Source organism: Leguminivora glycinivorella, chromosome 21 (genome assembly GCF_023078275.1).
Source record: "Leguminivora glycinivorella isolate SPB_JAAS2020 chromosome 21, LegGlyc_1.1, whole genome shotgun sequence".
NCBI classification, from domain to species: domain Eukaryota; kingdom Metazoa; phylum Arthropoda; class Insecta; order Lepidoptera; family Tortricidae; genus Leguminivora; species Leguminivora glycinivorella.
Window position 1 is genome coordinate 1959623 of NC_062991.1, and position 11439 is coordinate 1971061.

Sequence of the window (11439 nt, forward strand, 5' to 3'; positions counted from 1 at the left end):
CGTAGCAACGAAGATTAAACAAATTTTACCAACGACTGAAATAGTACATTACGATACAAGTGCGTAAAAAAGGAAGTTCGAAACGAGTGGCGATACATTAAAACACGACCGAAGGGAGTGTTTTAAATCGACACGAGTTACGAATTTCCTTTTTGCACGTGTATCGTACGACGTTTTTCAGTACAGAAGGCCCTCCGAAGTTTCGACCTGGCATATAATGAACCACTTCTCGCACTAGTGCGTAAAAAAAACACCATCTGTACTGAAATAGTATTTTATGCAACTGGTGGTTAAAAGAGGTCAAAAAAGGCGAGTGGCGTGGGTAACAATTTGAGGCGAAGCCGAAAATTGTTAATGAAGACGCCACGAGCATTTTTTGACTCAGTTAAACACCGTTGCATACAATACTTTTTCTACGACCAAGCACTTACTTTGAAAGAAACTTATAAATTCAACAAATACCTACTTTCAGTCATCTTAGTTATCTAGTGGACCACCTACCATTTCGAATATGCAGTTTGAGTGCAAACATGAAAATAAAACTGTCTATGGTATGGTTCTTTGAAGCCTGGCCACTAAGACGAATCGAGCCGAGTTGAATCGAGTTCTCATACATTTGAATGCGATTCGACTGGATTCGACGCGTCACCAATGATCGCAGCAGAAAACGAACGAGTCTCGACTCTGCGAATGCCAGGCTTTATCTGACATTCTAAGGTTGGCAACAATGTACCTATTTCATACAATATTTTAATTTTCTACGATGAAGTGATTGGTTTGTTAAGTTGGTAGCAATGTATTTACTGAACTGTAACAGCTATAATATATCGTGCTACTGCTACAAAATGTTTTCAGGGTATAGACTAGATAGACTTGTCCTGACATCTTTTATGTAGGGTTTTAAAGTTCTATGCACGACCTTGTAAGTCACGATTAACAGTACGGGAGTAGAAAAAATAAAATAACACGATAAAAGTCGTAACTCTAAAATATGAAATTAAATCAAATGCATAAATTTATTACCTAAACATTTATGATTCGAAATCAAAATTTAAATGTCAATTATACCAGTCAGTTTAAGCCTTTAAGCCTTAAGGCTTCAAGTTAAAATTTGTGTTAAAATATTTTGCACTTTAATCACATCTCGGACACTGGCGATCAAATATATGAAAGAGGCGCGTTCCTAGCACACATTCTAAGCTCGTGTAGGTGAACGCGTATGCTTGCTTGTATGAGTGAGATATGACAGGTGACTGGTCGCGTTTTTGACAGGCGGTAACTGTGAGGTAACCGAGAGGGGGTGGGCGGCACTTTCAGCGGGAGCGGGAGTGGCCATACTGTACGATAGTACTCTTTATTATAATGTGCTTTAATGGACAAATTGCAACTTTCTAGAAACTAAAAATTACGACTCTGTTGCTTATGCCGTCGAGACCATCGGTCCGTGGGGCCCGGACGCCCAGATTTTATACAAGGACTTGGCTGACTGATATACGGACAAAACGGAGGACAAAAGTTGGAAGCTTCCTCGCTCAACGTATAAGCATTGCGATTCAGCGAGGAAATGCTGCCAGCATCTTGGTCACTATGCCTCAGCGGCTCCTTTTAGACTTATATTTTTAGTTTTTTTTATTTATTGCCTAGTTTATATTTATTGTTTCATATTTTTATTAAAGTGTTATTAATAAATAATTTTAATCACACTCGTTTTTTTGAAAAATCATGCGTTTTCCAATATAGTAAGGCGGCGGAATTGAAAAAAGTCGTCTAGTTTTGAAGTTGATGTGACTGGAGAGTATACTGCTGACAAGTGATATCGTTGTGATCGGTAGACTTTACTGAGTACGAAATAATGACTTGTCGCATTCTCAGACTGTGGGGGGGTTAACTATGACGTTACAAAGATCCCGGTCCCGGGTTTCAATTTTTTGCCAATTTGTCTAGAACCCCTTATCCAATTTTGAAAAATGAGGTGTCGATTGAAAGCGTATAACATGCTGATTAAGATATTTTATACGTGAAAGGTATAGTTTTGTTAGTTATTTTTTAATTAACAATAATGCAAAAAATCCTTTTTTTTTACTCTCTTTTTTGATTTTTGTGACTCAAAAAGGCAATGAAAACGGCCACTTAGCTAAAAAATATGTTATATAAATCATTTAACTACATTATTAAGCTATCTGTTGCTTTTTAAATTTCTACGATCGGATAATAAATAAGCAAACTACAACCACATACCTGTAGGCCATTCGGCGTCTACCAAATTACACCTCGCGCAAAATTCGTTTCAAGCAGATATACCTCTAATCTTATTCATCGTAACCTACCAATATTGGTATCATTTGAAAGTACAATTAAAGTACTTTAAGAAACAATGTCAATCATTTTGTTAAAATCAATAATCGCCGGTCTGCGGTGGTTACAAAGGAAAAAAGTGGGTATGCAATTTGACTGGTTTCCTAGGTTTGATACCCTAGACGAGTTTAAAAGGGGAGGTAAAGGTGACATATGGGTTGTTCTCTGGCCTAAAAGCTATACAGAGGGTCAGGGGAGAAAAAAACTAGGGTTTAAGTTTAGTTTTAAGGTATTTTTTCTTTTATTTGTTGATTTTATTGTGTTTAATTTTTTTGTAATTTTATCAAGTATACACGTTGGTTTCTTTTGCTGAAAATTCCCTTTTTTATGAGAAATGTTATGAATTTCATGGCATTTTCCGATAGAGACTAAAATTAACTTTCAAATAAGGCCACATAGTCATTTTTGCATTATTGTTAATTAAAAAATAACTAACAAAACTATACCTTTCACGTATAAGATATCTTAATCAGCATGTTATACGCTTTCAATCGACACCTCATTTTTCAAAATTGGATAAGGGGTTCTAGACAAATTGGCAAAAAATTGAAACCCGGGACCGGGATCTTTGTAACGTCATAGTTAACCCCCCCACAGTCTGAGAATGCGACAAGTCATTATTTCGTACTCAGTAAAGTCTACCGATCACAACGATACCACTTGTCAGCAGTATACTCTCCAGTCACATCAACTTTTTCCGAGACCCTGTGGCCGCTCTACTAATTGTACTTGCTAACTTAAGATTTGCTGGTATAATTCTCATTTAATTTGATATTCTTGATAATTTGCAGTTAGCATTGCTTAAGTTTATGACCGCTGAGAATAATAAAGCTGTGAACACTGAAAACACGCCTGCCATGTCAGGTTAAGCTTCTAGAAAGTTCAACAACAAACTATGTAGGTTAGGTCACCGTGTGCAGTAAAACAAAAGTTAGTGTTACTACGAGGTTGAGACTGAAGTGTTCGATCACGTGTGTGTACTTTGTATATAATAGGGATGACGACTACATAAAAAAATGGCATTCTGTTTAGTCCATCACTTAGATCGTCCAAAAATACTGAAGACATATTTTTCGCTGCTTTCTAAATCGAGGGAACTCCTCAAATCTGACAGGCATACATATGGTGGTACAGAACAGTGACATTTGGTGCAGTGTAACTGCTGATGATGGTCAGAACGGAACTCCTCAAATTTGAAGGCCACACTTATAGTGACTTTCGTATTTTTATAGGAACATCATGCATTTAAGTTCATTTGTTAGGAGATTTGTTCTCTTTGTTTACATAGGTACATAGGTAGCTTAGGCAGAGTAGCTTAGATACATAGGTATTGAGTTTTCAGGTCAAATTTTGTCAAGCTCGATTTCTTATAATCGGATATCGCATTCATGAGGAATTGAGGAAAGTCCTCAAAACCTTAACGGTATACGAATATTCGTTTTTGTTTCCATCAAATAATAAAAGATTTACATTAAAATCAGTTTTAAAAAATACCTATACATTTCTACATAATCCAATATTCGCAATTATCTTTCACCAGAACCACAGAATATATAATAGTACAAGTACAGAAGGCCCACTGCTTTGAAGTTAACTAAATGCCGCCTTTTTAAATACCTACAAAATGATTACAAAGAAACGAGCCGCACGTGCGCAGCGTCGGATGCTAGGGTTGCCTATGGATTAAAAAAATTAATACTCAGATAAAATGTAATGCTATTATATTCAAGTCTTGGGTACTTTCTAGGTATATATACAGCAATTATATATTTTTGTTTAAGTAAGTCCCAACGTCATAAGCCTGACTGAAAGTTTCCGTAGGCATAAATGACATAATCAATAGTAGATCTGTGTAAGATTGCCCTATTTTATTCATGATGTTTATTCAACTAAGCATTATTAGCCATTCCACACACGGATATCGCACCAAAAGCGGCGGTTTTTATTTCTTAAAAATTATCTTAACTTTAAAGCGTCATCGACGGACTATTCTGTGGCGACCTTTACGCCAACATAACGCAAGGAGGAAGATAATGTTTGTCTTACATTTATATCCTATTTAGTTGTATAACATATGGAGGCGTATAACGTCTAGGCTAGACTAGGCTAATGGAGCTGATGACGTGAGTTCGAATCACGGTAAGGCCATATTCTGGGGTTGTGCAATAAAGTGGATTTGTATTGTATTGTATTGTACTTGTGGTAAGAACATTTTGCCGCCTGGTACCCCTAGTGTGTATATGCTATCCTTAGTTTAGGGAAAGGACTGTCTGCGTAAGGCAATCCCCATTATTTGTATACATCGAGGCGAGATTTAATGATTTTGATATGAGTTACTCGTACACTGATTTTTATATGACCTTAATGATCGTGTTGGTGATTGGAACGCGTCGTTACATCTCAAGCTCGATTTTTTTTGTATCAAGCTATTTGAGATAAGATCTCAAATAATTAGTGCTACTATCGCTATCCATCGAGTTTAGATTCTTTCTTTTGGTGTATTATATTAAATAATTAAAGAGTTTCAACCGAACTTTTCTCCCCATCAAAAGTAGACAAAGGCAAGTTTTCAACAAAAGGATTGGAAAACACTGTGAGTTCAAGAGCGTATTATTTATCCTTAACATTAACTTGTAAAATATAAAACTATGGAAACGGATGAAATCGTGTATAATGAATTTACAATTCATTCTGACGTTTCGAACACTTTGCAGCATTTGTGGTCGACGGGTGACTGAGGAAAAATTACAATGTGCAAAAGCTACCCACATACAAGAAATATTAACGAACCATGACCATAAATAATATAGATTTTTAAGGCAGGTTTACAAACTATTAATAAAGCTAGTTATACAATATGCAAAAAATATATTATATTATATAAAATATAGGCGCCATCTTTTATTTCGACGGTTAATACAAGACACTCTTAAGACTGTGCCACATGCTACGTGTGTTCTTCACTTTAAAGGTGTATTTTGGTGGAGGATGAAAGGAGAGTGCACGTAGCGGAAATGAGAATGTTGAGATGGATGTGTGGAGTGACCAGGCCCCGTAGCCGAATGGCATTTCTCCGACGCCAAACGAAAGCGATACGCCGCTGGCTCTGTCGCGCCAATACGCAAGCGCGATAGAGATAGATATCTACTAGCGCTTCGTTTCGTGAGCGTTTCGTGAGCGATTGTGCCATTCGGCTAGCCACCCAGAATGGATCGGATCAGGAATGAGTATATTAGGGGAAGTTTGAAAGTTGCGCCTATAACGGAAAAGATGAGGAGTGGCAGGTTGGCGTGGTTCGGTCATGTAATGAGGAGGGATGAATGTCATATAGGCAAAAGAATGTTGGAGATGAAGGTTGATGGATGGAGAGGGAGGGGTAAACCCAAACAACGCTGGATGGATTGTGTGAAAGAGGATATGAGGAAGAAAGATGTGAGTGTTGAGATGACGAAAGATAGAGGAGAATGGAAGAGGAAGACGTGTTGTACCGACCCCACATAACGTGGGATAAGGGTAGGAGGAAGAAGACTTTCGACGAATGTGGAATAGGATGATAAACAGATCAAAAATCATTAAAAGTGTACTTTAATTTAAAATTGTTTTGTAACGAAAAGTTTTACCTATAAAGCTAGTCCCACCGCAAGCTAGTAAGCTATGAGCTATCGGCTATAAAAACGAACAAAAGATAAGCACTCCCGTGCTAATAAAAGAGACACGGCAATATTGATAGTTCACCGTTGGGCGAGTAACTATAAACACCGCCGTGTCTACTGATGTGCCGACGGAAAGTTTCCAAAATTCTGAAATTTTCACATAGAAAAACTTCGGAAATTTTCCATACTTTGTATGGACAATTGTATAGATGGAAACTTTCCATTTCATAAATTTAAATTCTCTTTATTTTTCGTGAAAGTTTCGTGATTTTTTAAGAAGTTTAAGATTTTTTTGAAAGTTTCCGCAACTTACCGTCACCGTTGTAACTTACTAATGTAACGAATTAACACCTGTGTAACACGGTTGAACAATAAAGATCTATCTATCTATCTATCTATCTATCTATCTATCTATCTATCTATCTTGCCCATCACTAGCCGTATCTCTTTTATTTGCACGGGAGTGATTATCTTTTGTTCGTTTTCATAGCTTACTAGCTCATGGTATGACCACTGCCTTATGTTAAAGCTTTCTGCAGTATTCCTCGAGCGTGCACCGACCTATTTCCAACTGCGTCAGTCACCCAGTAATGCAGTGTTGCATTCATCTTTATTCTAACCCGCCGGGGCTTGAGACTACTGCAATCGGTAGTATATCACCATATGTATATTACCATCAATACGACCACGGTCTCTTTAAACGTAGAGTGAATAGGCTATTACTGAATCGGAGAGCCCCATCTTACGCCGTGGCTTGCGTGGGCGACGGTCGCGCGATGGTCGCGCGACGGCGATGCGACGCATACGAAATCAAACCTTATCGATATGGAAGTATGAGACGCGACGGCGACGGTCGCGCGACCGTCGCCCACGCAAGACACGGCGTTAGACTCTGTCTTCACTTCCCATCAGGTGTGACTAGGATCAATCGCCGATCAGTCCATTAAAAAAAAGTCGGTACTGGTCTACTGGTTCATATGCAACAGGGAAGGAGTAAATTAAAATAAATAAGGGAAGAAAGAATAAGAATTTCACCACCCCCTTTCTTCCCGTGGGTGTCGTAGAAGTCGGCTGTGGGATTTGGGTTAAATTGTGGCGAGAAGCTGGCAACCTGTCACTGCAATTTGCCAAGAGTGGCACTGAAACTTGAGTAGTTCATGTGCTCTGCCGCATGATAATGCTAGAAACTGTTATCAGCTAATATAATCACGGAAAATTCAAGACGTGTTTGATTCCTGTATGTACCTAGATCATACACTATTTTAAAGGTATATTTTTTACATTATTAGGATTTTGTAATTTAAAGGGAAAAAGAAGCCTTTACAAGCACTTACTCGGGATCCTCGGTGATTCAAGCCTGTTGTGTGTGTGTCCTATTTGCTTATCCTAACTAATATTATAAATGGGAAAGTGTGTGTGTTTGTTTGTCCGTCTTTCACGGCAAAACGGAGCGACGAATTGACGTGATTTTTTAAGTGGAGACAGTTGAAGGGATGGAGTGGCATAAGACATACTTTTTTACTCTTTCTAACGCGAGCGAAGCCGCGGGAAAAAGCTATTACATAATAATATGTTCATTACCATCAAGAGTCGCATTGAGATTTGTATATTTCATGAGCTTTTCTTACTCCATTATGGGGTACAGAGTACAGGCGTTTTTGTACGTATGTATAATAATCTTCTGGTTTTTCATGTAAACGAAAAACATACCATTATATTCTAGCTTAATGAAAACATGTTAAAAAATCTGTATCGGAAGTATACTAAAAATCGATACCAATTTATACATCACACCAAATTGCCCTCGCTTCCCCAACATTAAAATTCAGGGCACGCGAATTAAATCTGGCAACCCACTATCTGATGATACCGTTAATTAAAAGTTGTCCATATTGCCCGGGCTTCCCCCCGCCGCGAAGTCACAGATATATTGCTAATTAGATCATTGAAAAGCTCGGTATAACTCTAACTCACGTTTATTCATTTATTTGCAGAAAAAAAATACACAAATGGGTAACGTAGGTATACAAATATACTCATCTCAATAATCTCGACTGACCAAGTTTAACACTGCATGGCAAAGTGTGGCAATGCCATTGTCAATGTCAGACTAAGGGCCCGTTTAGACGGTACGAGAACTCGCATACGAGTTTTATTACATTGCGGTATTTGATGGATGTGCAAAATTGTACGTAACCTCAACAGCCCGCAATGTAACTAAAATCGAATGCGTTTGTACGCCGTCTAAATCAGGCTTAAGATAGTACTTACTCTTTATTATACTGCTTAAGAGGAGTGAAGCGACAATAATATGCCTACATTGGTACTTATTCTTATGTTCAGTCATGCGAATTAGTTCGGCTATGCTCTTAAACCTTTTTTTAAATATTATAAATGGGCTTACTCTGGGCCACAGACTAGCCAAAAGTACAGTATAATAAAGAGTACTATCGTACAGTATGACCACTCCTGCTCCCCGCTGAAAGTGCCGCCCAACCCCTCTCAGTTACCGCACAGTTACCGCCTGTCAAAACGCGAACAGTCGACCTGTCATATCTCACTCATACAAGCATGGTACGCGTTCACGTACACGAGCTTAGAATGTGTGCTAGGAACGCGCCTCTTTCATATATTTGATCGCCAGTGTCTGAGGTGTGGCAAAGGCAAAGACGTGGCCTACGATGGAGCTCACTCGCCCAGAAAATGCCTGTTCACCCTTGATTTGAAGCTTGCCGGGTTATATGAGCTCGGAAATATAGCCGCCGGCAAGGAATTCCACTCCTTGATAGTGCGCATAAGAAAAGAAGAAGCAAAGCGCTTCCTCCGAATTCATTAACCTGTCTTTTATATTCTCCGCCTTCGCGCCTTCTATATTATATATTACTAGCTTTTGCCCGCGGCTTCGCTCGCGTTAGAAAGAGACAAAAAGTAGCCTATGTCACTCTCCATCCCTTCAACTATCTCCACTTAAAAAATCACGTCAATTCGTCGCTCCATTTTGCCGTGAAAGATGGACAAACAAACAGACACACGCACACTTTCCCATTTATAATATTAGTAAGTAAGTATGGATGTTATATGTCTGTGACTGTAACTGAACTGAAAATGTTTGGAAAAGGTCGAAACGGAAGCGAAGCTTTTTTGTTCATTTTCTGTTCCCATGGAACGGGTTGCGTTCTGTAAAAACTGAAAAAAAAAACATTTGATTCTTTACCCGATTTTATTCTTCTGTATTTGTTTAGTTTTTAAACAACTATATTAATACTAGCTTCTGCCCGCGGCTACGCTCACTTTAAATTCGAAAATTGTTTAGAGAAGTGGTGACCCCCCACAAAAAGTAGCCTATGTCACTCTCCATCCCTTCAACTATCTCCACTTAAAAAACCACGTCAATTCGTTGCTCCATTTTGCCGTGAAAGACGGACAAACAAACAGACACACACACTTTTCCATTTATAATATTGGTATGGATTTTAGAATCTGCCCAGCATCAATATTTCCTGAATAGGCAATGAACGGCAAAGTGTCACTGTCGGCCGACAACTGTCACTATTGTGAATTAGGCTATATTAGGTCACTGGTAATTCTTGTCATTTTCCTGCCAAGTCCACAAAACACCACCCAATACTAGGTATCTTCATCCTCCTTGCGTTACCAATCCCAAGATTTGGCGTAGACACTAGTTTTACGAAAGCGACTGCCATCTGACCTTCCAACCCGAAGCACAGAATAATAAAGAGTACTATCGTACAGTATGGCCACTCCCGCTCCCCGCTGAAAGTGCCGCCCACCCCCTCTCGGTTACCTCACAGTAACCGCCTGTCAAAGACGCGAACGGTCGACCTGTCATATTTCACTCATACAGGAATGGTAGGCGTTCACCTACACGAGCTTAGACTGTGTGCTAGGAACCCGCTTCTTTCATAATATTTGATCGCCAGTGTCTGAGGTATGCCCAAAGGGTAACTAGGCCTTATTGGAATTAGCGCGGTTTCTAGATGTCTTCTTCACTAAAAGCGACTGGCAAATATCAAATATGATATTTCGCATATGTTCAGAAAAAATCATTGGTACGAGCCGGGGTTCGAACCCGCAACCTCCTAAAGTCGCTCGCTCTTACCCAATACATCCACAGTGTCAAAATACACATTAACGATTCTATAACAGCTTATTACTTTTCCAACAGGCAGTAAAACTAGTAGTAAAGCGCGCCGAGCGGGCCGTAACTTGAAAACACCTGCAGCGGCCATGTTTCTGTTAATGACTTGTACTTTGTTAGTTTATCGATCTGTTGCTGCAGATGTTCAGAATTATTTTTGAAATTACTACCTTTTTTTGACACCTTACACAGATCAACCTAGCCCCAAACCACAGTATAATAAAGAGTACTATCGTACAGTATGGCCACCTCCGCTCCCCGCTGAAAGCGCCGCCCACCCCCTCTCGGTTACCTCACAGTTACCACACATACACAGTGTCATATCTCACTCATACAAGCATGGTACGCGTTCACCTACACGAGCTTAGAATGTGTGTTAAGAACGCGCCTCTTTCATATATTTGATCGCCAGTGTCCGAGATGTGCCCAAACTAAGCAAAGACTGTACCTACTATGGGTTCTAAGTGACGATGTACTTACTAATATAGATAAAATAAATAAAATGGGTCTATGTCACATTTTTTTTCTAAGTTCTAAAGCTGATGACCATACCAGTGAATATGGAGCTGGTGAATGTCCTCACGATCTTGGAGCTGACTGGGGGTAGGGACTTCAGAGAGCCAGAGAAGATCGTCTACAGTACGGTCGTCCACAGTTGATGGTTGCTACGTAGACCTTTTCAGTGAAGTTAATTTATGGGAAACAGTATGTCTGAGCGTCATCAGCGTCCAAGATCTTCTTTTCTAGTGTTCCTAAGTTCGTGACTTTTTTATACCACGTCGGTGGCAAACAAGCATCAAACGGTCCACCGTGTAGAAAGCGGTACCGTAACCTGGGGAAGCCTACAACTCAAGGGTTCACATGCGTGTTGCCGACCTATTAGATCGAAACTGATCAAGTCCTTACCAGTGAATGTGGAGCTAGTGAATATCCTCACGATCTTGGAGCTGACTGGGGGCAGGGACTTCAGAGAGCCAGAGAAGATCAGGTCTACTGTACGGTCGTCCATGGTTGATGGTTACTGGAAGGAAAAGGTAAAAGTTAATGGAATTGATGGTAGGAAAACATTTTTTCATCACACCCGCACATTAAATGTGCTATTGTACGCAGGCGGAGCGTGAGTTATAGAAAAATCGTTCTCCCAAGGGAATAATGAAATTTCTTGCACCGTACTTTACTTATTTACATCTATTTACATATTTTTTACATTGCGAGTGTGATGAAAAACATTGTGTGTAACTCAGGGATTATGAAATTTATGAATATTACTCA

The 11439-nt window shown here is 39.4% G+C and overlaps 1 protein-coding gene across 1 annotated transcript in view; it reads right to left on the reverse strand.

Annotated features, from left to right (window-relative positions):
- LOC125237303 (NACHT and WD repeat domain-containing protein 2) overlaps positions 1 to 11176 on the reverse strand; it is an 84422-nt gene extending 73246 nt beyond the window's left edge. Inside the window, exon 1 of the mRNA XM_048144293.1 lies at positions 11074 to 11176. Coding sequence (XP_048000250.1) covers positions 11074 to 11176 — 103 coding nt within the window. The remainder of the gene's footprint in view (positions 1 to 11073) is intronic.
- Between the last annotated feature and the right edge of the window lie 263 nt (positions 11177 to 11439).